The sequence below is a fragment of the Myxocyprinus asiaticus genome, chromosome 18 (assembly GCF_019703515.2).
Source record: "Myxocyprinus asiaticus isolate MX2 ecotype Aquarium Trade chromosome 18, UBuf_Myxa_2, whole genome shotgun sequence".
NCBI lineage: Eukaryota > Metazoa > Chordata > Actinopteri > Cypriniformes > Catostomidae > Myxocyprinus > Myxocyprinus asiaticus.
Window position 1 is genome coordinate 34,251,592 of NC_059361.1, and position 26,342 is coordinate 34,277,933.

General features: G+C 37.5%; 1 protein-coding gene across 8 annotated transcripts; it reads right to left on the reverse strand.

Moving 5' to 3' along the window:
- Positions 1 to 4,157: 4,157 nt before the first annotated feature.
- LOC127455756 (DEP domain-containing protein 7) lies at positions 4,158 to 24,543 on the reverse strand. 8 transcript variants are annotated; one of them, XM_051723869.1, is made up of 11 exons: positions 23,237 to 23,412; positions 18,684 to 18,826; positions 18,229 to 18,276; positions 14,988 to 15,420; positions 12,306 to 12,436; positions 10,796 to 10,988; positions 9,233 to 9,453; positions 8,620 to 8,762; positions 6,490 to 6,615; positions 5,091 to 5,169; positions 4,158 to 4,860 (listed from the first exon to the last, which is right to left on the reverse strand). In XM_051723869.1, exons 4-11 carry the CDS (start codon positions 15,410 to 15,412, stop codon positions 4,646 to 4,648), a joined length of 1,533 nt encoding a protein of 510 aa, XP_051579829.1. In that variant the 5' UTR covers positions 15,413 to 15,420; positions 18,229 to 18,276; positions 18,684 to 18,826; positions 23,237 to 23,412; the 3' UTR covers positions 4,158 to 4,645. The 8 variants fall into 8 exon arrangements, with proteins under 8 accessions (XP_051579829.1, XP_051579827.1, XP_051579825.1 ...); XM_051723867.1 differs by having other exon boundaries at positions 14,988 to 15,423; XM_051723865.1 differs by lacking the exon at positions 18,229 to 18,276.
- Positions 24,544 to 26,342: the final 1,799 nt, after the last annotated feature.

Below are 26,342 nucleotides of genomic sequence, written 5' to 3' on the forward strand. Positions count from 1 at the left end.
GCAAGCACGTGTTGGTCCGGATGGAGAACACGGCGATGGTAGCGTACATCAACCGTCAAGGCAGTCTATGCTCCCGTTGCATGTCACAACTCGCCCGCCGTCCACGTTGGCACACAGCTGGCCCCCAGGATTATGCAAATACGTGTTTCCCCCAGTGATCCTACTTGCACAGACCCTGTGCAAGGTCAGGGAGGACGAGGAGCAGGTCATCCTAGTAGCACCCTACTGGCTCACCCAAACGTTGTTCTCCGATCTCACGCTCCTCATGACAGCCCCACGACGAATTCCCCTGAGGAAGGACCCTCTTTCTCAGGGACAGGGCACCATCTGGCACTCGTGACCAGACCTCTGAAATCTCCATGTTTAGCCCTTGGACGGGACGCGGAAGACCTAAGTGGCCTACCACCCGCGGTGGTAGACATGATCACTCAGGCTAGGGCTCCCTCTACCAGGTGCCTGTATGCCTTGAAGTGGCGTCTGTTCACTAAGTGGTGTTCTTCCTGATGCGAAGACCCCCAGAGATGCGCAGTCAGATCGGTGCTTTCCTTCCTGCAGGAGAGACTGGAGGGGCGGCTGTGCCCCTCCACCTTGAAGGTGTATGTAGCAGCCATTTCGGCAAATCACGATGCAGTGGATGGTAAGTATTTGGGGAAGCACGACTTGATCATCAGGTTCCTGAGAGGCACTAGGAGGTTGAATCCCTCCAGACCGTGCCTCATCCCCTCGTGGGGCCTCTCTGTAGTCCTTCAGAATCTACGGGGAGCTCCCTTTGAGTCCCTGGAGTCAGTTGGGCTAAAGGCACTCTCTTTGAAGAATACCCTCCTGACTGTGCTCACTTCCATCAAAAGGGTAGGGGACCTGCAGGTGTTCTCTGTCAGCGAATCATGCCTGGAGTTCGGTCCGGGTTACTCTCACGTGATCCTGAGACCCCGACCAGGCTATGTGCCCAAGGTTCCCACGACCCCTTTTAGGGATCAGGTGGTGAACCTGCAAGCGCTGCCCCAGGAGGAGGTAGACCCAGCCTTGGCATTGCTGTGTCCGGTGTGTGCTTTATGCATCTATTTGGATCGCACGCAGAGCTTTAGAAGCTCGGAGCAGCTCTTTGTCTACTTTGGTGGACAGCAGAAAGGAAGCACTGTCTCCAAACAGAGGATCGCCCACTAGGTCATTGACACCATCGTGATGGCATATAACGCTCAGGACGTGCTGCCCCCCATGGGGTTACGAGCCCACTCTACTAGGAGCGTAGCGGCCTCCTGGGCCCTGACCAGTTGTGCCTCTTTGGCAGACATCTGCAGAGCAGCGGGCTGGGCAACACCCAACACCTTAGCGAGGTTCTACAATCTCTGGGTTGAGCCAATTTCATCCCATGTATTGTCAGGTACGAGCAGGTAAGTTCCGGGACAGCTGGCCGGGTGTACCGCTTGTGCATAGCGCCTTTTCCCTCCCTTGAGGTGAAGACTTGTGCTTTTGACTCCCAGTCGTGTTCACAAGCTATGATCCCTGGATGACTTTCCTCCTTAGCCCTGTGGCAGACGAGTTTGCGGAGAAACTCGCTGCCGGCCCAGTATGTGTGCTAATTAGGCCCTGTACTGGGGTAGGTGCTCCACATGTGCTGGTTCCCTGTAGGTGACCCCATGTGATATCTTCCGCTAAATCGTTTCCCTGACGGTAAACTGCGTCTTCCTTGGGCAGAGGCCCCTCTGCCCATGGTCACCATGTTTGTAGAAACTCCTCCCCTCTCGGGTAGGACCTACCATGCGACTTCTCCACATGACATACTTCCGACAAGACTCGGTAAGACCATGTGATGTATTTCCACTCAAAATACTACCCCCCCCCTTCTCTGGGCAGGGTGTGGTCTCCGTGGTGTCTTCCTCTTGGGAGTGACACCTCCCCGACATAGATATTTATGGCCCCCAGTCGGTTAAAAAATTCCACTCTTTTTGGGGAGAAAAAAGAGGAAAAAAGGCCAAGGCTGGGCTAGCCTGTCCCTATCCCGAAGGACTGTTCGACGCTCATAAGAGCGTTGGGGGAGGTTACGTGACGGCCTGGTGCACTGGCTACGAGGCACACAGTGGTCTGCCCGTCTCGCACCGCCAGTCCACGTAACACAGTTCAGCTAGTTGTGCCGTTTTGTATAGGGACCCCTAGTGTCGCTACATCGACACAATGTCGAGTGAGTGACAGATAGGGAACGTCCTGGTTACTTTCGTAACCTCCGTTCCCTGATGGAGGGAACGAGACGTTGTGTCCTTCTTGCCAGAACACTGAACTACCCGCTGAAATGGCCGGGACCTTGTCTCGGCTCCTCAGCACAAAACCTGAATGAGTGGTTGCATACCAGCTCCTTTTATACCCGTATGTCCGGGGGAGTGGCATGCAAATTCCACTTGCCAATTCCCATTGGCCTTTTTTCAAAAATCAGAGGTGTTTGGGGCTCCCAAGAGTGACCCTTCGTGTCACTACATCAACACAATGTCTCGTTCCCTCCATCAGGGAACGGAGGTTACGAAAGTAACCAGGACGTTTTCCTTTTCAAGAACTTGTCCATGTTTTCTGTCTGACTTAGTAGTGTGAACTCTTAATGTTTGAAATTCGTAATATAGGTACGCTGTATAATGAGGTCACAGATTCCATGAGCACTAATTGGGTAATGAAACCAACAAATTTGTGTCTTTTCCCATTTGTAGATTTGTTCTAGCAAATTGATTCTTGCAACGGCACAGTCGTTATTTCCCGGAAATAAAGTTACAGCTGACTATAAGTCGCACCGGGTCAAAATCGCGTTGTTGATAGAGAGAAAAAACACATAAGTCACACTTACAGGTGTTGGATCCAGCAGGCACTAGGACCCGGGAGCAGCCGCCCGACTTCCATTCACCGGTTCAGATGTCAAACACGCTCTGTGAAGATTACAGTACCTCAGAATCTACACATCGTATCACTGTGTTTTTGGACTTGTTTAAAACAGGAGAATTTGCTTCTAGTAATCGTATGTAACAGTTTCTCATATACTTTTTATGTTTCATTAGAGAAACGCGACAAGTAAGCCACATCTGTTCATAACATCTGCAACTCTGTGCTGTGCACAAATAAGCAGCTTTTTTTTTTGTCTGAGACCGAGACAAGACCGAGTAAAAATGCGGTTGATTCCGAGACAAGACCGAGACCTTCAAAAAGTGGTCTCGAGACCAAGACCGATCTCGAGTACTACAACACTGTAGGATGGTATCTCATTATTTAGTGATGAGAATTAGGAGGGTATTTAATTGTCGTCAAAACGTCACAGTGCAAAAATCCTAATGGCAATTAAATGGGCTTTATTTTCTTTATGCAAAATATAATTTCTTCCAATTTATGGGATGAAATCTGACCCAGACATGTTCTAAACTGGTTTTGTGAGATTTCACCAGAAACATTGGATTCACCTAGTTATCCCTTTTAGTTGTATCATACTTTTCAGGTATGATAAAGACACTCATGTTTTTATCGCAAATGAAGTTTAAAGTCTTAAAGTTGTAAAAACTCTCAAATTAGAGTTTGGTGGCTTTTAGTCCATGTCTATTTGCTTTGAGTCCACCTATATGCTAGCATACTCCTAAAAAGTTTACAAAATAAAGCTTTAGCAGATACATGCATTTAAAATTGACAGTTTCCTTTTCCAGGAAATGGAACAAAAATATTGAAGACTCATCTTATTACTACACAAATTATTGTCCAGTCAAATGCTCTCTAGAATGAGAATGTCCCTCCCCATTGCAACTGACTAGTAGCCAATCGGTTCATGTGATGTGATGTAGCTAAAGCCTGTTGGCTTAAAGGGATGATCCCTTCGATGTCCCACCCAAACTTCCTGTCTCAATAGGAAATATGTCAACACAGGACAGAAAACTGTTTTCATCAGGCCAGTTCATTGGGTCTTTAAAAGCCTCAGCTTCAAAGGGGTGCAGTGCAATTATCATAATACTGTCTTGAGACAGAACTTGACTAAACCAATGACATCACTGACAACAGTCATTCAGAAACAATCACATTTACACTGCACTGACTCTGAGTTTGGGAAGCATGTTGAAAACATCACGATTTTTAAACCCTTCTCTTGTTGTCCAGCTATTGTTGATTTGTACAGTTGCATTGTTCCATTTATTGCCATTTATTTTTTTTATTTTTTTTTGAGCAGTCATTCCTAACACCATCCCTGTTACATAACAACAAAGAATACATTCATCTTGAACAGGATCTGTAGGACGTTTGACCTTCCCTTTCCAAAGCTAGATGTATAAACATTCCATTGGTTCTATGGGTCCAATTAGAAAACAAAGTGGGGTACTGATTTGTACGCAACTTTATTTTGAGAGCAGCCAGTTTTATCTTTAGTATTTGCAGACAAAAACTAAAGAAAATGTGTTGGGTTTTCAACAAATCTTCACTGAAACATATAATTCTAGCATCAGTACAGACACACAAGAAGCTGTTTATTCAATCTCATCAAGCTTTGACCTTTATGTCAGCACATGAGCTCACATGCAAATACGTAAACTAAACTAGTGTTCTGGGTTTTTCTACAACATATACATATTTACAACATACAAGATATTCTTTACATTTATAGAGTAGTTCTTTGGTATAACTGAAGATCCTTTTAAATGCAACCACTGGATATTCTGTTGCCAAAATATTGCACAAATATTTCAGGATGGCCTTTGTAGAATTGTCCTAATAATCGTCGCTTCTCTTTCAAAGAAAGTTTTGAGTTCTCATGAATAGTTTTAAGCAAACTCCAAAGCTCCTCTTTGGTAGTTTTCTGAACTGTTTCCATGTAATCTTTTCCAGTAAGCTGGCGACAATACATTGTACCTGAAAGAGGGAAGAGTTCACTTAATCCTCTTCGTAAATAAGAAATGTGTGTGAAGACAAAGGATTAACTGTTTTGTTCACAAAAATGATTTATAAACATAAGCTATGAAAAAAATCTGATTATCGTAAGGACTTTGATTACAGAATACTGGGTAAATTTGGTACTAAAAATATAATGGTATAATGGCAATCATGGAAAGGTAAAACAACATGTTCTACTGTGTTCTTACCCGTAAAGAGATCTGGATCTGTTCCCTTAATGATGCTGGCCAGTTTGTCACTTACAAGGTTGTGCAATGTGACAGGAATCTAGGGAAAAAGATGATCAAATTATTCTAAATAATCCACATTTTGAAGGGTTGTGTTGTCATTTCATAAGTGCAAGAATAAGTGAAGTTTATTTCTGGCACATAAACATCAGCTTATAAGACAACAATGAACTCAATTAATGACAAAGCTGACTACTATCAAAATCTTAAAACATGTGAAGACAACTAAGATTGTAATACTGTATATGTCGTTTTATGACACAGCTCTCTGGAATACTTGATTATAATTGGTCAATTGTGACACTCTGCAGTCAAGCATTTACTATATAATGACAGCTGGCAGACTATATAATTGACTGTTGTCCATGTCAACTGATGTTTATACATAGCTGTGCTAGTTCGTTAGTGGAAATTTTAAGATAAGCTACATAATGTATAAGCTAATAAAATAAATATAAATTCAAATCAATATTTCATAGCATTTATGTCTTTATTCCGTAAGTAGCCATGTAATCCACTTTGATTCGGGGTCCTGATTACCCTGTCGGGATTTATTTTGAGATAGTAACTGGCTGAATGTACATTATGCCTTATGTACAGTACATTTACTGTATGTATATTGTATTTGTACAGATTTTCTTCTTAATATTATTATTTTTCTGCCCTCAAAGTGTCTAGGCAGTGTAACATCAATCCTAGAGACATCAAATATGTCAAATATGAATGAAAAACTGAATTTGTCAGTTTAGCATGACATTTGGTAATGTATGAATCATCTATATATGCTTCTGACAAAAAAATGATCTAAAGAATTTTGATTCATCAAGTGGTTCAGTAGATATAAGCTAATACATTTTTGGGTGTGGCCCAAAATGACTAATTGGCCTGTATCTTGTCCAATGTCCAAACTTCACAAAATTTGGTACACAAGAACAATAGTCCATTTTGAGAAAACATGCCAAATTTTTACCATTTCCAATGCTAGTTGGCGCTATAACTAAGGAAAATCACTAAAATTCTGCATTATGCTTTAATATTTTTACCAATACAACTGTCTCCACAGCATCAACAGGATCTGGTCTTTCAAATTTTTGCAATTTTGGTAATTTTCTCCACTTTTCCCTGATGATTGTCACTTGCAGTTATATATATTTATAATTGTATTTAGCTTATGGCAAATATCGGGAAATCAAAAACGTTAAATCCACTGTGCAAATAGATCAGTTGGCATCTGTTGAGATCCATTGGGATCTGCTGACCATTGGTATAAACAGCAGAATTGTGTTTTTAAAAACAGGCCTGAAGTAGCCCTCACAGCGTACTGTAGTGCTCTGCAGGGGCATTGTGTGGTTTGGCTCACCTTAAAGAGGTCGTGGTGGTTATCCATCATGAAAAGAACCAGAAGATCAACCTTCCCCTTTGCTAGTTTTGTCCCATACACAATGGCATTGGAAAACGCCCTCTTTACTGCCATTCTGTTCTCTATCTACAGAACAAAACAAACAAACAAACAAAAAAACAGCTTGTCTGTTGTCTGTATTGATATGGAGATGGAATTCATGTAGTTGTAAAGCAGAGTCTTCGTTTAATTCTCTGATTTAATTCTTTAATACATACTGTAGATTTGTTCACTTATGTTTCTGTGGCTTCTTACAATGATACTTTTGTGTGGTATGCAGGGGCGCTTTAAGGTACCTCTGGGCCCATTGTCTCGCTGGTGCGCTGAGGCCCCCTTCAAGTTGTTGAGCAACACTACACGGATGCCTTTAACGCTTGTGGACTGTCACCATGTCAACAACCACGTCTCCCGCTGAAAGCGTTTAAACACGCTCCTTGTAGGCTGGGCCCCATGGGAGTTGTAGGCCCCTGGGCTTCAGCCCGTATAAGCCTGTGTGATAATGCGCCTCCGGGTATCAAACACTGTCATCCCATGCACTGGTCAAATTTAGCACTTAGTATGCTGGAATTTAACATAAATTACAATGTGGACAGTGTAAGTGGCTCATTGCATCATCTTGTCCCCCACATTTTGTAACAAAAATCCTTTCTATTAAAATGACAAGGAATGTGACTGAATAAAACTTCTCCAAACACCTTTGGTAAGTACAATGCTTAACCACACCATTCAGAAACATTAATACACCACAGTGCAATCTTTTAATTTATCATCATACACTGGCAAACTCTATCTTCCATTACCAGGTTTATAATCCCTTTTCTGAAACAAATCTTTGGGCTGAGATTTCTACTCAACTGGTGGGTCGCAAGTTCGCAACCCAAAAATGGGTCACAGGTCTGTTTTGAAAGGTTCACAGACAGCAGGGAGAAAACAATGCTAAATGCAAATAATAAAATGCAACTAACCATATAATCAGGCATGGATAGTATACACAAATGGACATCAACCTTTGAAAGGTAGGAGAAAATGCTCCCAAATCTTTTGTTGTTGACATCAAAGGCCATTCGCACAGTCAAACTCTTTTGACGCAAATTTCCCTGCTCTTGGTAGAAACTAGCAAAATCAGGCAAATGCCAACATGGACAAATTGCTTGACATGCCCTTGTGCTGCCTTCAAGTGCTATCGGAATGATCATAAATACAAGTTTTCTATTTGGATGTTCCACATGAACGACCCCTCAAGTCTTAATTACGACAGGGAAACTCTGAGATAATTTTGAGGTCCGATTTTACGAAATGGGAGGAGTCGTAAACTTTCAACATGGCAGAGGAGAGTACGTTTTTTGTGGAGAATGACAGGTTTTATTTGTGTTTCCTAAATACAGCTAATTGTTGCCGCTTGCTGTTTCAGTCATATTTATTTATGTATATCAGCAACCATTTGATTCATGTTGTACATTTTCACACCATGAAAATAGCATGTATTTCATCAAAATTCCATTACCGTCAACAGGCTTACAGAGTAATATGTATTATGGTGTGACTGGTTTCAAAATAAAAGTTCCTCAAAAAATATGTATGAGTAATTATTTTCCTATCCAGACTATGCCATGATAGTAATTTTGCATTGTTCGGCTCAAACAATGGCCAATGAGTCGTACAATATAAAATCTGGGTCCTGAAGCAAATCCAGTTGAGAACCACTGCCCTATGGACCTTATTCAAAGTAGTGCCTTCTTTGATTTTTTGATGGGAATGACAACAAGGCTGTGAAGGATAGACTTACAGTCTCTTCAATGGGTTGTACTGTTGTTTAAGGCGTTAAGGATCGTTCCAATGATGAAACATTGAAAAAACATGTTTACAAGAAATTTCAGTTGGCATAAACCTCCAGAAAACATGAGTTGTGGAAAATGAGATGTGATCTTGGAGCTTTATACAACTTTATACAGTGCATGCCATTGAAGAGACTATAAGTGTATCCCTCACAGCCTCGCTTTCAATCACATTAAAAATCAAATATGTCGCTACTGTGAATAAGGTCTATTTAGTTCTGATAATCTCAACTAGTCTTCTCTAGATTTTTCTTACCTCTTTGTGTAATTTGACCTCCTGAGGGCTGGCAGCGAGGGCCATGAAGCGCAGTAATCTGCGGAGCTCCTCTCTACTGCGAGAGTCCTGGAGCTTCAGACAAAGCTGAAGAGACTCCAGCGCCTGCTCCCGCTTCCCATTTACTGCAAACATGCACAATACAGCACCTCAGGACTAAAGAAATAAACCACAATATGTGACAAGAATATGTGACAATATGTGACAAGTTGCTACACCCTTGTTGCTAGGTGTTCTGGGTTGTTCTGGCTACTGGCTCAAGTCAAAAGAGTCCAACTCTAAGTCTGTAAGTTATTCTGGTCACTAGATATGGTCCCTTTTTACATACAAGTACATTATAGAGAATTTTTCAACTGTTTAATCATCTGCAAGGCAGAAATTAGTCCATTCGTTAAAAAAGTATTAGCACACCTTTCCTCAACAAGTCGCATTAACTGAGGGATCATTCATGTCTGGTGCTGGATGAGTTATGTGCCATAGTTTAATACTTAATAAGTATGTCAAACAGTTACTAGATACTTGCCTTAGCAAGCACCACTAATGAGCCTAATTTCATTTAATAATTGACATGAAATCAAGTCAACCTAACTCTTACCAAGCAGCTCGGAGACACCTGAGTGGATGTCAAAGACGTGGTTGCTGAGCAGCGGTGGGTATTCAGACTGGCCATAGTGCTGAATGAGGACTCCATAGAGGAGCTGCTTGTACTGGGATGTTTCCTCCGCACACTTGGCCAAACCTCGGCTTACGTCCACCACAAACTGATCAGGAAGAAACTCCAGACAGTCTACAGCTGCTGACAACCAGTTATCTGCCCTGTTAAAGAGATAAAGAAGAGAAAAAAAATAATAACTGATAAATATATCAGATTTATTAAGCAATTAGGTAAGAGTGGCTTTGCTTTATTGTGAATACAGGCTTCCCCTTCAGCTGTGAATATATTCACATTATAGCACTTTATAAAATATGGTACAATATGCTTATATAAAATGGTTACTATACTATAAAAACAATAAATGCACACATTTTTATTTCAACTCTAATTTAATAAGCACATGTACTAAGTGCCATCCTGTAGTCCATGGCATAACAGAACGTTGTGACCAAAAGTGACCAAAGTGACCAAAGCGACTTATACCAATACAGCACACAAATCCAAATAATAATCTCGCCAAGAAGACAGATAAAGAGAGAACTAATGCCTACACGAGGAGATAAAACACTACAAAGAGATATTTAATTTGCCAGAAAGTGCGAAAAAAAAAACATAATGACCAGCTGACCTTTGTCTGGACACAATATGCTGCAGATTACAGTTCATATAGTTATAGTGTATAGGTTTAAATGCCTGTATCTGTTTAAATCAGACGCCATTTGGCTACGGACATAAATGATTCCTTAGAATCATGCGACGTATTAAGGAGAACTGTGCAATTACTTTTCTAATTGATTGGACTTACGATTTTTGTCTTTTAAACTATATCAAGGGACTAGAATATCACAGAGACTTGGGGGTGGGTTCTAAATGTATTGACTTGCAACTGCAACCGGTCCTGCTCGACCTGCTCCAAGTGGGATTCAAACCAGCCTGGGAGTCGTGGGAGGCGGGCACACTAACAAGGAGGCTAAAGGCTACAGCCCCTAGCATCAGTCACTAGTGTGCCTCTTGAGGCCAGGGGAGTGAGGTTAACACACACTGCACAGCACAACTACCTAGCAACCACCCAGATAACCTTAGAAACCGTATAGACCTTATACACAGTAGTAGGAATGACAATGAGGCTGTGAGGGATAAACTTACCATCTCTTCAATGGCACGCATGCTATAAAGCTGTAAAAAGCTCCTAGATCACATCTGATTTTCCATAACTCATCTTGTCTGGAGTTTTTTGTCTACTGAATGTTCTAGGAAAGATGGTTTTTCCACGCAACTATCCCAAAACACTATAGACTATACGTTTTTCGCTCACAGCATCATTGTCATTCCTGTCAATAATCAAAGATGGCGCTGCTGTGAACAAGCTCTATAGCAATGTGCTAATAATCACTCCAAACACCTTAGAAATTCCAACTCATGGGCAACCACTACTCATGTTTCCAGAAAATATAAAAATCTAGTTTTGTTATGTCATTAGATGGGGAAATGATTGTAACATACTGAGCTTCACTGAAGGCCTTCAGGATCTCGCGGTCCAGGTAGCTGCTGGTATAGAGCAGGTCTGGGTCGCTGTCCATACTGTGGAGGGGTGGATGAGGACTCTCTCTGCCCTCCAACAGACTCTCCAGAAGAGGCAGTTCAATCAGTTGCAGAAGCCTCAGCACTGTCTGCTGTCGCCATATCTCATCCATCACTGAGACAACACATACAAAACACAGTCACGGTACAGTTAAATGTCAACAAACAACTGTGTTAAAGGGATAGTTCACCCAAAAATTAAAATTCTCTCATACTTTTCTCACCCTCATGCCATCTCAGATGTGTATGACTTTCTTCAGCTGAACACAAAGTTTTTAAATATTTAGAAGAATATTTCAGCTCTGTAGGTCCATACAATGCAAGTGAATGCTGACTAAAACTTCGAAGCTCCAAAATCACATAAAGGCAGCATAAAAGTAATCCATAAGACTCCAGTGGTTAAATCCATATCGACAGAAGCGATTATGATAGGTGTGGGTGAGAAACAGTTCAATATTAAAGTCCTTTTTTACTATAAATGACTACTAAATTAATAAATGTAAATAAATCTCCACTTTCACTTTGTTTTTGGTGATTCGCATTCTTTGTGCATATTGACAACTACAGGGCAAAGAGGAGAATTTATAGTAAAAAGGACTTAAATATTGATCTGTTTCTCACCCACACCTATCATATCGCTTCAGAAGACATGGATTAAACCACTGGAGTTGTATGGATTACTTTTATGCTGCCTTTATATGCTTTTTGGAGCTTCAAACATTTGGTCACCATTCACTTGCATTGTATGAACCTACAGAGCTGAAATATTCTTCTAAAAATGTAAAGTTTGTTCAGCAGAAGAAAGAAAGTCATAAACATTTGGGATGGCATGAAAGTGAGTAAATGATGAGAGAATTTTTATTTTTGGGTGAAATTTGCCTTTAAGGCATTTCATTCTAAAACTTTCAATATTTAACTTTTGCAGAAAATGTGAGTGGCCCCAGCAATGCTAGGTGCTTGCCAGGGGTTATGATTGGTTGTTAGTACTTTGCTGTGCAGTTGCTAGGGAGTTTTGGTTGGTTGCTAGGGTGTTCTGGGTTATTAGGTTGTAGCTAGGTGGTTGCTTACTGGCCCCAGTGAAAAGGGCCCACCCCCAAGTCTCGATTATGTTCTGGTCCCTAGATTTGGCTTGGGTTTTTTATTGTCACAGATAGTCTGATTGCATAGATTTATTATTAAATTGAGGCATATCTGATTGCCTAAAAAAAGTGCACACCTCACCACAACAACATCTGTTATATCTGTTCAGTATTTAGGCTTTGGTGTTTGTTCAAATCCCTAAACCTACAGTAGTATTAGCCATGGTTACAGTGATTCTTGCCTTAGTGAGCACAAGGATTTAAATGTATAGAGATATGCTGTGGAGATGGTAATTGTCTATTTGCTGCATAACATTAGGAAAATCAGAATTTTAATTACAACTTAAACTTACACTCCTGTGATAAACCCAGATTCATCATCTGTGGTGTGATAGTTGTGTTCATGTTCAGATTGCCCAAAACATCCTCCAGAGATGTATCCGTTTTGACAGGTGAGTTGTTTGAATACACAGATCCCTCTGTCCTGAAGGAAAAAATTGAAAAATAGAGATGGAAGAAAAGCATTATTACATGAATAATATTATTATTTTAGTATTATATTACATCTAAAATAGTTTCCTGTCTATGAATCCTGTCCATGTTGTGCAGTCCATTTTTACAAGTTTAAAATCTCAAAACAATCTGAGAAATGCTCTGCATCCTGTCATGTCCATACTGTATGCTTTCTCATTAACCAATATCAAGTAAATGATTAACTAGTTTTGTGAGATTCTGCAAAGCTTGTATCTTAATGCAATCTATTGTAAGTGGATCCAGAGGAAATTTCTATTGCTCAAAGGCTGCTTTTTCATTACGCTTAGAGACTTGTTAGAGTTCTCAGTTGTTTAAATTAGTATCACCTTTGTTCAGATGTGAAAAACTAGACACAAATGAGACAATTGTTGACATATTATAAGAGTATATGGATGTAAAATTTATGTGAATAGCTAACTCAGATATTTATCTTAAAAGAATTCCAAGAAGACTTTTGATGCAGACTTTGGTTTCTTGGCAAATCTGAGCACAATGTGAGACATTTTGGTGATCTGAAACTCTAGAGGAGACACAGGTGAACAAATTACTAGGGTCTTTCTCTTAGGAGAAAAATCTGAGAATCAGGTGATTTAAGCAAAAGTTTCCATTTCCTCATCATTTAATTTTATTGCTGTGTAGGAGAAATAATTGTGGCATTAATAAGATCTCATTTGTGATTCTTCTTTCCAATGGTGAAAAACAATGTTTTTTTTCTGCATCAGTTTTTTCCCATATATTTTGTAACCTGTGACATATATTTTCAGATATATGCTATATTTTGCAGATATGTATATACAGTAAATTGCTTCAAACACATTCTTTTAGCTTTTAAGGCCACATTAACATTAAGAACAGGAGCTTAAGTCCTCAAGTTTCAAACGTAAAACATTTAAAAGGGACTCGACTGCCACCTGAATGCAGATGTTGTTACACAGAGAGAGGGACATGAGATCTAGCAAAAATGTTGTGAGTACAGATCAACCGATACTGTTTATTTAACCAATAGCAATTATTTTTGTACTACTGATGTGCTTTTTTCTTTCATTTATTTTACTTCTTTTTGACAAATTGGAAACTACATAATCATTAGATTAAATGCAATAAAAAACAGTGTTGGGTTTAATCTGGTTACAAAGTAATTTACTGTTACTGTAGTCTAACTAATGCATTATGTTGTAAATTCTTGTAATCAGATTATTGTTTCTGACTTTAAATTAATTGAATTACTTTTAAGTCCATTACTAGGGTTACACGTTTCTAAAATAATATCATTTATGTAAAATACTATTAAGACATGAATTATGTTCATACACTTACTGCGAACATTATTAGGAACACCTGTACATCTACTTATTCATGTGATTATCTAATTTGCCAATCATGTGGCAGCAGTGCAGTGCATAAAATCATGCAGATACGGGTCAGGAGCTTCAGGTAATATTCACATCAACTATCAGAATGGGGAAAATGTGTGATCTCAGTGATTTTAACCGTGGCATGATTGTTGGTGCCAGACGGGCTGGCTTGAGTATTTCTGTAACTGCTGATCTCCTAGGATTTTCACACACAACAGTCTCTGGAATTTACTCCGAATTGTGCCAAAAACATCTAGTGAGCGGCAGTTCTGCAGACGGAAACGCCTTGATGAGGGAGGTCAATGGAGAATGGCCAGGCTGGTTCGAACTGACAGAAAGGCTACGGGAACTCATGGTAACTGTGGTGAGAAGAATAGCAACTCAGAATGCACAACATGTCGAACCACTTTAAGGCGTATGGACTACAACAGCAGAAGACCACGTCGGGGACCAAAATGTTCCTAATAAAGTGCTCAGTGAGTGTATGTATACGTCTATTTGCATTTTTATTACATTTGAATGGTGTGCGCCCCCTAAAGCCTGATTTATACCATGGAAGAAGCCAAACTTTTTTCTCCAGGACGAACTAAAGCACCCTAGGCGAACGAAGCCAGTTTTTATACTATGCGCAACGTTATTTTAAAATTTGTTTGTTGAGGGTAACGTCACAGAAGGCTGTCAAATAAGCTGTCTCGAGAGATGGGCCTCAAAGTTATTCATTTTGACAACAGTAACCTATGTATCAACTTCGTCACGTCGAAACCACACCCACGATTTGTTTTAACCAATCATTAATGCCATTCGACCAGCCGAGTTTTCCTAGGTCAAGAATTTCAGAGGTGAATGCGAACAGGAGAAATATAACCAAACGAACACATCAGCAGAACAAAAATGTGACTATATTTCTTCATCATTTGTAGGTGAACTTAGCAAAGCCTTTTCACGCAGTATGTATAAATTAGCCTTAACAAGTCATAGTAGGGGAGAAACATGTGGTGCTAAGTGTATGAATCATGTGCAACAATGAACAAGGAGAAAATATAGACATTATTTTAATTTTGTTGTGCAGAAAATATTGGGAGCAAATATATGGTAAAACATATCGGTCATATTTGGCCAATATCTTTAGTTGTGAGATGATGGTACCTTTGATAGTGTGGGCTGTAACTGTTCCTCTGTGTGCTTGATGAATCATATCCACTCTCAATGGTTTCTAAGCTGGATGTGCTGGTGGTCGGCCTGTTTAGGAACCTGTACAGACTACAGCTGCTGTCCTCAAACTTTGCTTGCCTCTTTTCTTTCCCAAACACTTTGGTGTCCACTGCCTCAAAAATCCTGGCCTCTATGAGGGCCTGGCACAGGCGTACTGCTTTAGAACGAGGCACCTCGGCATCTCCACAGAACTTGCTCTGAATGATGTGAGCCAGAACCACGTCGACCGCCTCGGAGCCCAGGAAGCAGTCATGATAGGTTTTCAGATTGTGCCGTCTCCTCTTCACCTCAACCTGCGTTTGAAGGTTGTTAATGATATTTGTCCAGATGTAGGTGGCACGGAATGGCTTCCCAGCCATCCCGCTGTCTGCTGAGAGATGGATTGGACAAAAGCTGAGAAACGTCAATGATACAAGAGAATTCAGTTTTTTCATTTCAGAGAATTATCTACGCTGTATGATCTCAACCTCCCCTCCCAGGTTTCTTATGGCTGATTTCCCAGACACACCTTGAATCTAGTTTTTGATTAAAAGGACACATTTTTGAGCATTTAGTAATAGATTTAATCAGTGATTTAAAAACTGGCCCATTATGTTCCAGGTTGATTGGCTTGCTGCTCGCCTCAGTAAAGTTTCTACATTTCATGCATCACAATGCGCTGAAAGTATCTGTTTCGACTTTTGAAAGAGACCAGGATTTGTAAAAACTAGTAAAAAGTATGTGATTTTCAGGTTTGTGCCTTCAAATGGGGGCGTAAGTATAAACAAGTTGAAGGTTCTTTGGTATTGTAAACTAAACTAAATCCATTCTCATTTAATCTCCTCTTTAAAGATCAATTATAACTAACATACACACGTTTGGCACTGTCCATTATATTTAAAAGTTTTCAAAAGGAAGCTTCTTTTGACTTGAAACTGGGCCAAAAGGTTTTAGCTTACCCATATTTAATTTTGATCCTTTATCATTATAATCAATGTGACAGTTGCAGAGCATGAAATTTCCCATGTTTTGCTCTCACAGATCTAACTCTGGACCAGAGAACGCTTTTTAAGATCCAAGCTTCCAACATAAAGAGCATCTGCAGCCAAAGTCAACACACAAGCCTTATAAATGACACCAGGTGGTTGGTCATTTCTTGTTAGAAGTGTTTCCTTTAGAATTTGTATGCCCCGCCCTGAGGCAATGATGAAATCTGAATTACCCATCAGGGATCAAGATCTTTCCAAGAGGCGGACAGAAACCTAGACGGTGTCTAAATATATTATACAGAGATTTGATTACAGAGATCCACCCCACAAGTACACGCCTAGTCATCAATGGAAGAATCTGCATCAAATGGACAACAGTTGGCTGCAATATAATAGAGTTTCTTTAGACACAGTCTGGGATACGGTGAACAGATTAATGATGTCGCAAAGTCGTGTGAATATTTTCACTATTTGAGTATTGCTGTATTGACACCTAACAACCAAATAAAGAAATCTGGAAAGGCAATATGAGAAATGAATTCAGCTTTTCTCCAAATGACAAGATTTGACTGAACTCATCAGATAATTAATGCCACCATCTGATAAACTACTTGATAATGTAGTTTCCCTGTTATGTTCATGTCAACTCTATTTAATTTGCATGCCATTGCGGTTGAACAATTGTATATTATTATTGCTGAGGTCTTCCTTTGATAAGTTCACAATTTGAATTGATTTTATCCATCAAAAGGTAACTGCCCTTTTCAAAAAAATCTACTGTGGTTGTACCAAGGTTCAATGGTGCTTTGATAAATGTATGTTTTTCTTAAGTTGAAATAAATAACCGTTTTTCTCTTTCGACCTCTTTATGTTATGGCATTTTGAACCAGGTCATAACACATTAAGCTAAATGATTAGCATATACCATGGTATTTAAATGCTACTCTAAGTTACTGTCCAAAACATGGCATTAGCATGGTGCCATGTAACAAAAAAAAAAAAAAAAAACACATAGTAATATCATGGTACTTTTTGGCACATTTTTATTATTTGGATTAAACCAAAAAAGATCAGAGTTACAACATCTGGTAAAGCTTTACATGAAAGTTCCCTTTGCTAAGGTTTTATAAAGGGGTTCATTAATGACCAATAACTCATTTACAAATGAATTATAAATCATTGATATGCAGTTATATCAACATGAAATGGCAACTGTCATGCAATACTTACCAAATAGTGAGCCATTTTACCTCACATGTTATAAACGCTTAATAACACATATTCAACATAAGTAACCTATGAAAATGTACCTTAATGTGAATTGGACACAAATGTAAAATTTATTAAGGCGTTTCCAACATTAAAAACATATGTACATAAATTGCAGTATGGTTTAATGGTCATCAGGCTTTATTATATGATATAAGCTGTGAATGAGCATTAAGACCTGAAAAGTGTTTTTGCAGATGACTTTAGGTAACTAGGAGTAGGTAAGTTGGAGTAGCACCATTCTTTTAACATCAACATGACAAGGAAAGTGACAATGCATGTGAGTCAAGATATTACAGTAATTAATATAAACACAAAGCGGTCTGAAACAAAATGACATAATCCCTCCTTTTAATATAACTACAATAATCCTTTTTTGCTGGATTGTGACATAAACCATGAATTAGGGCATTTTATGTTTTGATAATTTATATAAGTATGGACTAGTACACTTATTAAGCATTTATAACATGTAAGATACAATGCTCACTATTTGGCAAGTACTAAATGAAAATCACCCTTTTTATTCATGTAATTATAACCGTATATCAGTGATTTATAATGCATTTGTAAATGACGTATTAGTCATTAACGACCACTTTATAAACCCTTAATAAAGGGAACATTAATGTAAAGTATAACCCAGGAACTTAATGTTTCATATTATATTTAGAAATCAGCAGAATATCCATTAGGGGACACTAGGAATCACAATGGAGTTTGTCTCAGCGGAAAGAAAGAATCTGATGGGATTTAAAGATCATGTTATGATGGGCACCACACACTAATGTGTTTGCCCAACACTCACATAAATAATCCCAGAGGGAGAATGCATGTAACCATGATGACAAATCTAAACTATAAGATATTATGACAGAGAAACACATTCAAAAACATCTGGGTAAAAACTCATTTGTTTTAAGTGATTTACAGCTCACCTGGTCATCAAGCATAGACAAGCCAAACGGTTTTACCCTCTGGCTATACTGCAAATGGCAGATAGCATATGTTTAAATAAAACATTTAAATAAAAACATTGTCCAGTAAAGAGAGTGTCTTAAAAGCTGTACCAAATTCTTTAAATTAAGACTTGTTTAAATGAAACATATGTTCTTTGTCATTTAAAATCAGCAATCATCAGAAATGCATCCGTATAATAGATAGAATAGACCATATATGTGTCTTAAGACAAAACAAAAAAAACTTTAGCCACAGATAATAACACAATAATATGCATTTAACCCTATAGAGACTTCTATAAATGCACTCTTAAAAATATATGAGAAAACGAACTTTAAACATTTACAGCATTCTAAATGCCATACAATTACATGAACCAGAGATACGCAACGAAATCAAATCAAAAACGTCAGATATCCACTCAGAAACCTACCTAAAGGTCTGTGCATGTGATTGTTTAGGTTAAAGCTGGATGTCTCGCGCTGCTGTGTTTATGTAAAGCATCTCCTTTTGCGCTCTTCAAGCGTTCTGTCTGGACTCACACACAGCAGCTGCCCGCGCGCTCTGACTGACACCCTGAATATGACGTAAAGAGGGCAGTCGGCAGATCATTAGCATGATAATCATGTCATTTACACTGAAGCGGTCACCAAAACTTTTGAATGTGAATTCGACAATAAGAGTAACAGGAAAGATGCTTTTGCCTTTGTCTCTCTCGTCTCATAGATCTAGCATTGCACAATTGTTGTTCTTACTTTAAAAACGTGATAACTTTTGTATGAACTCAGACACACTCAAAAAATAAAAATAAAATGACAGCAAAATTCAGAAAGTTTCTTACACTATTTGACAGAGATCCCACAATAATTTATAATAATTTGATATTGTAACTACAGATAACTATCATAACAATAGAGACAGCCTTTTACAGACCCAGGGACAACACACACTCTCCAACCCAGGGAAGGCAAATATAAAAAGCTATATTTTCTTGGTAACACCTTCATTAAATACATTGACATTGTTACATTATATAATGCTTATCAGATCAGATAATGGTCATGCAAATTGTTGGAAAATTCATAATATATATATATATTTTTATATTTATATAGTCTTGAACAATATAATATGATTAGTAATCACAAGTAATTACAATTATTATTTAATTATTTAATTTCTATACACATTTTACAATCATATTTAATCAAACTACACAACGATCACTGTAAGACATTATAGATATTACAGTTTAATTTTTGCTTTTGTTAATGCATGATTTCCTGGAAAGCTGCTTTGAAACGATGTGTGTTGTGAAAAGGGCTATACAAATAAAAATGATCTGGCTTGACTTGACTTAATACTATCTATTACTATAGTAATAAGACCATTGTCATAGTAGACAGTAGTGTTGGTTAAGTTACTCAAAAAAGTAATCCACTACAAATGACTAATTATTTATCTAAAATTGTCAACAGATTACTATACTGATGACTTAATTGAAAAAGTAATCACAGTTCTAATTTCTTTCCTATTTAAGTTACTTTCTAAAACACTTTTCACAGAAACATTTTAGGTTTTCAAACAAATTCAAAATAATGTCTATATTTCCTCGCTTATTGTCGAAAACCCTTCAGATGTCACAAAAATACAAACAAAGGTACATTTGGACATATGATTTAATATTTTAAATGTAGTATACATAATTCATTTTATTCTAGAAGTATGTGTAAGCCAAGTAATGTACTTAAAGGTATAATTACCTTAATTGAATCAGTAACTGTAATGTGATTACAAGAATTTAGTATTTACTAATTTACTAATAGACAGCATTCATAACTACACTGCAAACCCTAATAAGTTAGCAGAACTCAAAAGATTTGAGGCAGTCAGTTACATAAAAATTTTTGAGCTAATAAACTCTAATAAATCTAATAAAGTTAATAGAACTTTCAGATTTTGTTCTACACATGCATGTTAATTGCTTTTAACTTGAAATATTGAGTAAGCTAACTTATACATTTTAATAGCACCTAATTTAAAGGTGCACTCTGTAATTATGTCCTCATTTATAAAGTTTAACTCCTAAAGACATGAATTGTAAAGGAAATCATGAGCACTCACATTAAGATGAAGACTCCAGTCATATCAGTAACCTTATAAAAGCTGTTTTATTCTACATGGAGAGGGGCCTCACATGGGGGCTGCCATGTTAGAATCACATGACCAGTCGAATACTACTCGCTTAATCTCAGTAACCGTCCTGTTATTTGACACTTTTACTCATTGATTAAAGTAATCATGGCTGACTGTGAATATTAAATTTCTACAATGACATCTGAAACTGAAAACTATTGATTTTAAATGATGCTGCATCCAAACTGTTAGGAGTCAGTGTATGTCCAAGATGACACAAAGACAAACGTTACTGAGTACACCTTAAAAATGTAAATCTTTGTCTGAACTTAGAATTACCATGTAAGCTCAACATAATATTTCAAGTAGAAGGAAACTAACTAGCTAGCACTATCTAGAACTATCTAGTACAGTGAATGCTAGCATGCTGAATGCTTGCTAATTGGAAACACTGTGCCTTGATTAGCATAGCAATTCCTCAACAGGTAAAGCAATATAATGTAGAACATTCTTAAATTTTACCTGTCTTCAACCTAAGCTCAAGCTCCACTATTCACCATAATGTTAACCCACCAAAACTTTAACATAACAGAAACTCTTCTAAATAACATAATAAAACATTAAACATTAACAAGTCTCCCCCTTCACATTCATCTTGCACAAAGACACATTTAGAAACATTTTTGTTTACAATGGCCTTCTACTTCAGAGTAAAATATGATTACAATAAAGGTTGGTGCTTTTAAACATTATTTGTTTTCAGCCTCTGTGCCTCAACTGGTTGAACAGGCAGAATGCTGATAACCATGGAATAAACAAAGCTCTCACTCTGATGTGGGGTTTTAAATGTCATTAATTTCTTAGAAAATGCACCGAAGGTTCACTCAAAACATTGAAAGTACCTAAGGGTTCAAGTTCAAGGAATTTAGCATGACCGGGATTGCGTTACATGGAAACCTTAATATACTATGACTAATAAGGGTCTGGAAAACTGTAATTTAATATACAAATAGTATATTTAATGCATCACTGCACAGAGTGACCTTTGCTTACTGTAGGCCAACTGTATATAAGTAACTCTTTTTAAAGTGTTTTTGATTGTATGGTTTTGCAGGTACTGCTTTAACTACCATGTAAATCATTGCCCATGACATCTCCATAAAAACTGCAACATGGATGTTATGGGGCTGAAGAGACATATTATGCAACTTTGATTGGAATTATGCAAATAGCACTGAATACATTGTGAAGGAAAAGTCAGAAGCAATCATTTGTAAAGAGAACATCATAAGTCGAGCACAAGACATCAGTGTGTAACTATAGGTCAATGAAAGTCTTACATTTTCATTGTGACTAACAGTAATGTAGCCTATTTCTCAAAGCATTTATGCGTTTTGTTCAACTGCTAACTTTGAATAAGTTAAATAAGACCATGATCTCTTATCATACAAATTCATAAAAGCTAGAACTTGTAAATTTGGCATTGATGGATTGCGCAACATAATTTGTTCAAGATGGTAAAAATCGTAAAATATCGTACAACTTTATTGCCATATTTCAAATCGATACAATAAAGGCATCAAATTTAGTCTCATATCCAACACTTCATTTTAAGAAAGGAAACATCAGTGAACAAACTTGGTTGCTCATTCCATTTTATTTAAGCAATACAAATGGCTGATATACTGTATGCATGTAAATAACCTGTAATATGCTTCCTTGTCCCGTCCAAACCCCAATGTTTTCTTTCTTCCATGGTACACAAACATTATTTACCTATTAAAATGGTCAGGTTTAAGGTTTGTTTTAGGGGTTTAACCTAGAAAAAATGTTAATAACATCATTTATTGGTTCATTTATTTTTCTCTAGGGAAGTAAAAATGTTATGTTTTTTTGTAAGAGCCAACGATTTTGCCATCTCGTATTATTATAACAACTTGTCATGAGACCAGATTGGCAAAATTCATACATATTAAGCTTTTACACAAGCTACACAAGCTTACAGTCCTCAACATCAAAGGAAGAATCAGATTGGACCAGATTTTTAGTTTGTAAGTGTCAGCGCTAGAGATAATAGTTATAAACTGTAAAAAAAAAAAAAAAACTGGTTAGACAGAGGGATGGATGGGATCTATTTAGAAAGTCCCTAAATTTCTTCCTTGATCCTCTCATTAACTTGATGCTTTGTTACAGATTCCAGGTCACAGGATTGTGAGGGAATTTGCCTCTCAATGCTACAGCCTTCACACTCTTCAGGGGGTCTCATTCATTCCTTTTCCCAAGTCATTATCCCTTTTACTGTCCCCCTCAGTCATGAAGTGCTTTTGCATCCTAATACACACAGCCAGCTCTGTTTCAAACAGTATGTGCCAGTCAAACATTCATAATGTAAATGCAACAACATCTTTGTGAGTCATTTCAAAGCTGAGATATATTTGTCTGCATTAGGCATCGTTTTTTCTTGAACACTAAGTAAATATCTATCAGCAAAAACTTCTATGTAAAAAAAAAATATTTTTTAAAAATTGAAACCTTCATTTGAATCACATATTGTGTCAAATTATTTTCCATCTTTTTTACAAATAATTTCCATCATGTGGTATTTAATAACTAAGGTGTTACAAAAAGCTATGACGTTACTTGCTACACTATACTATACTATACTATACTATACTATACTATACTATATGGGTCATGGGTTCAATTCCCAGTACACATTATGTACAATGTATAACTTGAATGCACTGTAAGTAACTTTGGCTCAAAGAGTCTGTCAAAAGAATGAATGTGAATGTAATGTAAAAGTATACTTAGAAGAAGTTAGTAAAGATTTACTGTAAGTTTACTTACCTGGTCAGAACAGCAGATGAAGGAAGTTGACTAAAATTAACCTCATCTGAAATTTAGAATGCACGCAAATTTACTCTATAAAAAGAAATGTTTTCGTAAAAGTCATGCTTCCAACCACAAAAAAGACGCTTGTGTCACTAAAACTGGTTCTGCCACTTCTGCGTCCTCTTAGCTTATGTGAGGTGGTGCTGTTGTGTCAACCTGTGTCACAGCCAAAAACATTTTTCCTCTTTGCTCTGACAACATTAACATTCCTACAGTTCAGTGTTAAATCATGCCGGCGAACCTGTCGGAAAGGTCAGAGTACCTGGCGCTGTTCCGGTTTTCTTATCAACAAGCCAGAGCTGTGTTCCTTTCTTTAAACCTGTCCATCCAAGTCATTTAAGAAAGATTTATTTGTTGGACTTCATGGGAAACCATGAGGTGTGATAAGGCATGTTAAAGGGATAATGAATAAAGACCAAGGCATTACACCCTCTGTGATGTTTATTGATCTAGTCATTCTTTATACACATCATGGCAGAAGGATGGAATGTCTTCAAGAATGGGTTGGAGTCAGATTTCACCCCTAAATAAAAATAAAAATAATATATATGGGCATTTTTCAACTACGGGCACTTTTAGTGTTGTGGACTTCTAGAAGGTAAAGTCTCATTAAAACATTTTTCACACTCTCACCCAGGGGCGGAATGGAGGTAAGCCCCCCAATAATCAAAACAAGCAAGTATTTTTAGACCATGATAAATGGAAACATGGGTAAATGCTTCATGATGCAACCCCCCCTCCCCTCCTCCCCTCCTCCCCACACCAGTATTCAAGCCAAATCTACTTTGCCCTCACCAATTTATTTATTTATTTATTTTGTCTTCTGACTGTCCAACAGTCTATGTACATTCATCACAGTAGATTCATGTCATTTTTGTCATTTTTACTGAAAGTCATGAAAATTCACACCACAGTGTCATTTCCAGCAGATGACATTTTTGTCACAAACGCCGGTGAAGATTCCTCAATCGACCACCGGAGGTCTCGCTCACCTGAATATTAACATTGAACTACATTTCCCAAGTGCCCACATGCCTGGACTGATTACCCTACACCTGCCTCATATCACTCAGACTATTTAAGCCCTATGTGTGCGTTCATTCATTGGGATGTTTTGTTCGCTTCGGCTGTATTTCTGAGCGTTATTATTTACTCTGTTGATCTACTCGTGTTTGACTGCTTTGGATTTACCTTGTACGATTCTCTGCTGCCTGCTTATTCCTGTGTTTGCCTGGACTGTCTCTACAGCTGTTTTGCCGCCTGCCCCGATCCTTTGCCTGTTTGACTTCGTTACTGCCCTGTCTCTGATATTGTTGGTTGCCCTGTTTATTTTACCCACGCCTGTTTGTACTCTGAACTTGTTGTGTTAATAACCCGCACATGGATCCCACTCAGCCTGAATCAGTGTTACAATTTTTAATATATATATATATATTAAATAAAATGACTCCTTTGTTTTGCTAAGGCTAAAATACACATACATAATTACATACATTTTTTTTTTTTTTTTTTTTTTACAAACTTTTTGTGTAATTTGGCAAAATTTCAGATATTGGGAAATTACGCCAAACAGAAATATTCTGCCAAAAAGTGATGTTGAAATTTTGTTTGTTTTCTTACATAACATATTTCATCTGAAGCATTCTCTTCACTGACACTTTTGCGGACTTGGTTAACTTCTTTTTTGGAAAAAGGGTCAAATTGTTTGGTGTGGTGGAAATGACTGCTCAACTGTGGGTTGTAATTTTAAAAGCTCTGATACAAATAATTTATATAAATATTAATAATAAATAATAAATATTGAAAAGGTGTATGTTTATTTCACTCTTTGTTTAGAATATCATAATTTTAAACATGTAGTAATTTGTATTTCTATAATGATAATATATTTTTTAATCAGGTTGATCAGTTTATTTAATTAAAATGAACTAAACACAATTCTAGACAATTTTGTAACAGCTTGATTTCATTGCGTTCTATCCAATTAAATTCTTAAAACTGAAGTTTACTGAATCCATTTGAGTTTGGACTACTTTAATACTCTTTGCAGCGTTGATGAAACTGGGCAGGGGATTTCCATTTCCCAGCACTGGACTGGATGGGGTGAACAACTGTTGAAATGAAGTGTTATTTTATGTGTTTTTTGAGCAAGATGAGAATAGGAGGAGATTTGTTAATGTTTAATGTTCTGTTGGTATTTAAAAAGAGTGTCTGTTATGGAGTTTAAGGCAGTTATCATTGTGGTGAAGAATGGCGCTTGTGCTTAGCTTGAGGATGGACTTCATTTTAAAGTGATGTTTTATCCGAGTGCTGTTTAGCTCTATAAGCAGTTGCTATCAAATTGACAGTGCAACAGTTTCACTGTCTTTACACTTGCTCACTGTCATATACTAATGATGAATAAAATAAATTAAGTTGGACCAACATAAGAAAATGTATTAAATGAAACAGTAAATTTATTTTGAGGACCTAAAAAAGTTGAGTTAAATCTACTATAGTACATTGGTTTGACCTAATCCAACTAAATTATGTTAGCGGAGTAAAACTAAACTGCTTATAAAAACTTTCTCAAATTCAATCAAAGTTAATGACATCATTTTTTGAGTGTATTTTTCTCAGTGGTGATTCTCATTACTGTAAAGTTTTACTGTTTTTTCCAGTTGATGTCAGGACACAATTTATTTTTATATTTTTATTAAAATGAGTATAAAGTCAGTACAAAAAGTACTACTAACTTAAAACCACACTTTACAAATGTATTTAATCATTTAAATAAAATATTAAAAAAATGTCATGTACAGTAATGAGATTGAGATTTTGTCACATTACAGTAGGCTACTGACAATTGTCATAAAAATAATGTCACAACACATAAAATCATAAAGCTTCATTTTCATTAATTACAATTTCTTGTTTTCTTCTTTTGATTTTGGTGTGAAATATGACCAGATGTTCTTTATTGTGGACATTTTAAAGAGCTAAATATAGACAAGAATTGTTCTTGTTGTAAATGAAGCCAGTTTTGCTGGATTTTGGAGTTCCTTCCTCTTGTGTCAAGAGA

Coding starts and splice junctions, on each gene's coding strand:
- LOC127455756 (XM_051723864.1), bottom strand. CDS start 22,142: ATGGAAGAAAGAAAACATTGGGGTTTGGACGGGACAAGGAAGCATATT. Junction 10,989..12,305: donor TCTGGGTTTATCACAGGAGT/GTAAGTTTAAGT, acceptor GTGTTGTCTCAG/TGATGGATGAGATATGGCGA. Junction 5,170..6,489: donor ACCACCACGACCTCTTTAAG/GTGAGCCAAACC, acceptor CTTTTTCCCTAG/ATTCCTGTCACATTGCACAA.